This window comes from Urocampus carinirostris, chromosome 16 (assembly GCF_059441175.1).
Source record: "Urocampus carinirostris isolate Australia breed hairy pipefish chromosome 16, RoL_Ucar_1.0, whole genome shotgun sequence".
NCBI classification, from domain to species: Eukaryota; Metazoa; Chordata; class Actinopteri; order Syngnathiformes; family Syngnathidae; genus Urocampus; species Urocampus carinirostris.
The window spans coordinates 21,267,898-21,269,701 of record NC_142364.1 but is presented as its reverse complement, the minus strand read 5'-3'; the positions used below and the strand labels follow the sequence as shown (position 1 = coordinate 21,269,701).

The following is a 1,804-nucleotide window of genomic DNA, read 5'->3' as shown; positions in this document are numbered from 1 at the left end:
TTAGCCTGGAGACAGGTGAACGCCACCAAGCTGTACTTGCCTAAGACACACCACAAGAGGTGGGGTTAAGGGATCCACAAACAAACAAAAAAGTCCATTATGGCTCTTTTAACATCTTGGGTTGCCGACCCCCGGACAAGAAAGCGTTCCACACTTATAGTGTCTTTCAAAATATTGTTGTCGTCACAGAAAACCGCCCCTCATTCTGTCCCGTCATTCCGGAGGAATGTATCAGTATCGGCTACGCTTGGCCCTGCCCCAGCCGATGGTTTCCTGAGTTCAGAGTCCGCATCGGCGTCAGGACCCGCTTGCCTGCCACCCTGCTGGTTTTGGCTGCTCCACGACTTGCTCCGGCTGGCCTCCAGACTTCGCCGGTTCCCGCTACCCGGCGTGGTCGTCTTACTCCGGTAGCAGAGGCAGCAAACCAAGCCCAGAAAGGCCCGCCTCATCTCCCGGCTAGCTAGCGTATATATGACGGGGTTCATGGCCGAATTAAGCACGGCTAAGCCGATGAACCAGTCGGCTTTGTAGAGGATCGGGCATCGCCGTCTCTGCTCGCATGCAACGTCCACGAGCAGCAGCACGAAGATTGGCGTCCAACAAGCGATGAAGGCGCCTACCACTATTATAACGGTGCGCAGCAGCGACATGGCGTGCTCCGAGTTGCCGTGCTTGCTCACCTTGCGGCTACTGGACTTTACCAAAATGTAGATGCGAGCGTAGAGTACAGAAATGGCCAGGAGGAGCGCTGTGAAGATGCTTATAGAGAAAGCCACATACTTTTTGGAGTACAGCGGCAGCACGGTAGAGCAGTCGGGTAGGTCTCCCAGGCAGTTCCAACCTAGGATTGGAAGCGCCCCGAAGGAGACGGCGATCAGCCAGCAAGTACCAATGAGGAGGAAGACCCGGTAGTTCTTGCTAGCATCATAGGGCCTCATTTTGATCATAGTCAGGTGGCGCTCGATGGCGATGGCAAGCAAGCTGAATATGGAAGCACCCAATGCCACGAACATGCTGCCCTCGCGCGCCAACCAAAGCGCGGGCGACAGGTGAAGGGTGCGCTGCCCCGACAGGAGCAGGTTAACCAGGTAAGCTACGCCAGCTAGCATGTCGCACAGCGCCAGGTTCCCGATGAAGAAGTACATGCGGTTATGAAAGCGCTGGTTCCTCCAAATGGCCACCAGCACTGTTAGGTTCTCCAGCACGATGAAGCTACACACGGCCAGGAACAGGAGGGTCTTAACGTCCGGGGCGCCCGCTCCCACGCCGGCGTCTACATTCGGTCGGTGCTCCAGCTTCCCCGTGTAATTGTAGTGCAGGTAAATGCGGGGGTCAATCATTTTACGGTCTGATGAGCTCGGCCGGGGCCCGCTGCTGTCGAAAAGAATTGATGCGATTCATTTTACCACTTCCTGTTTGCTGAGCGAATGCAGTGCGCTTTGACAAGTGTACACCGGCCCCTCTACATACAAGATTAATTCCTTCCCAAAATGACCTCGCATCTAATACTCATGTCATTCTCATGTCTTGAACACATTTCTACCATAAGTAGTAACTGAAAACCAATTAATCCGTTCCCGGCCTCTCAAAATCGTTAAAGTCAACTCTAAATAGCTATGAAATATTCTTCTTGATCCCCCCAAAAACCCATTCAAATAATAATTGACCAAAATAAAGTAAAAAGATAAATAAAAGTATTTAACAAAATAAAATGCGAGTTTATTACAACCCCGCGACCCTACTGAGGATAAGCCGTGCAGATCATGGATGGATGGATGGAGTTTATTACAAGAATTTACCATGG

General features: G+C 51.9%; 1 protein-coding gene across 1 annotated transcript; it reads right to left on the bottom strand.

Annotated features, from left to right (window-relative positions):
- On the bottom strand, positions 1-1,369 carry s1pr3b (sphingosine-1-phosphate receptor 3b). The gene has a single exon (XM_088355978.1). The coding sequence runs from the start codon at positions 1,338-1,340 to the stop codon at positions 201-203; it is 1,140 nt and encodes a 379-aa protein (XP_088212104.1). The 5' UTR covers positions 1,341-1,369; the 3' UTR covers positions 1-200.
- Between the last annotated feature and the right edge of the window lie 435 nt (positions 1,370-1,804).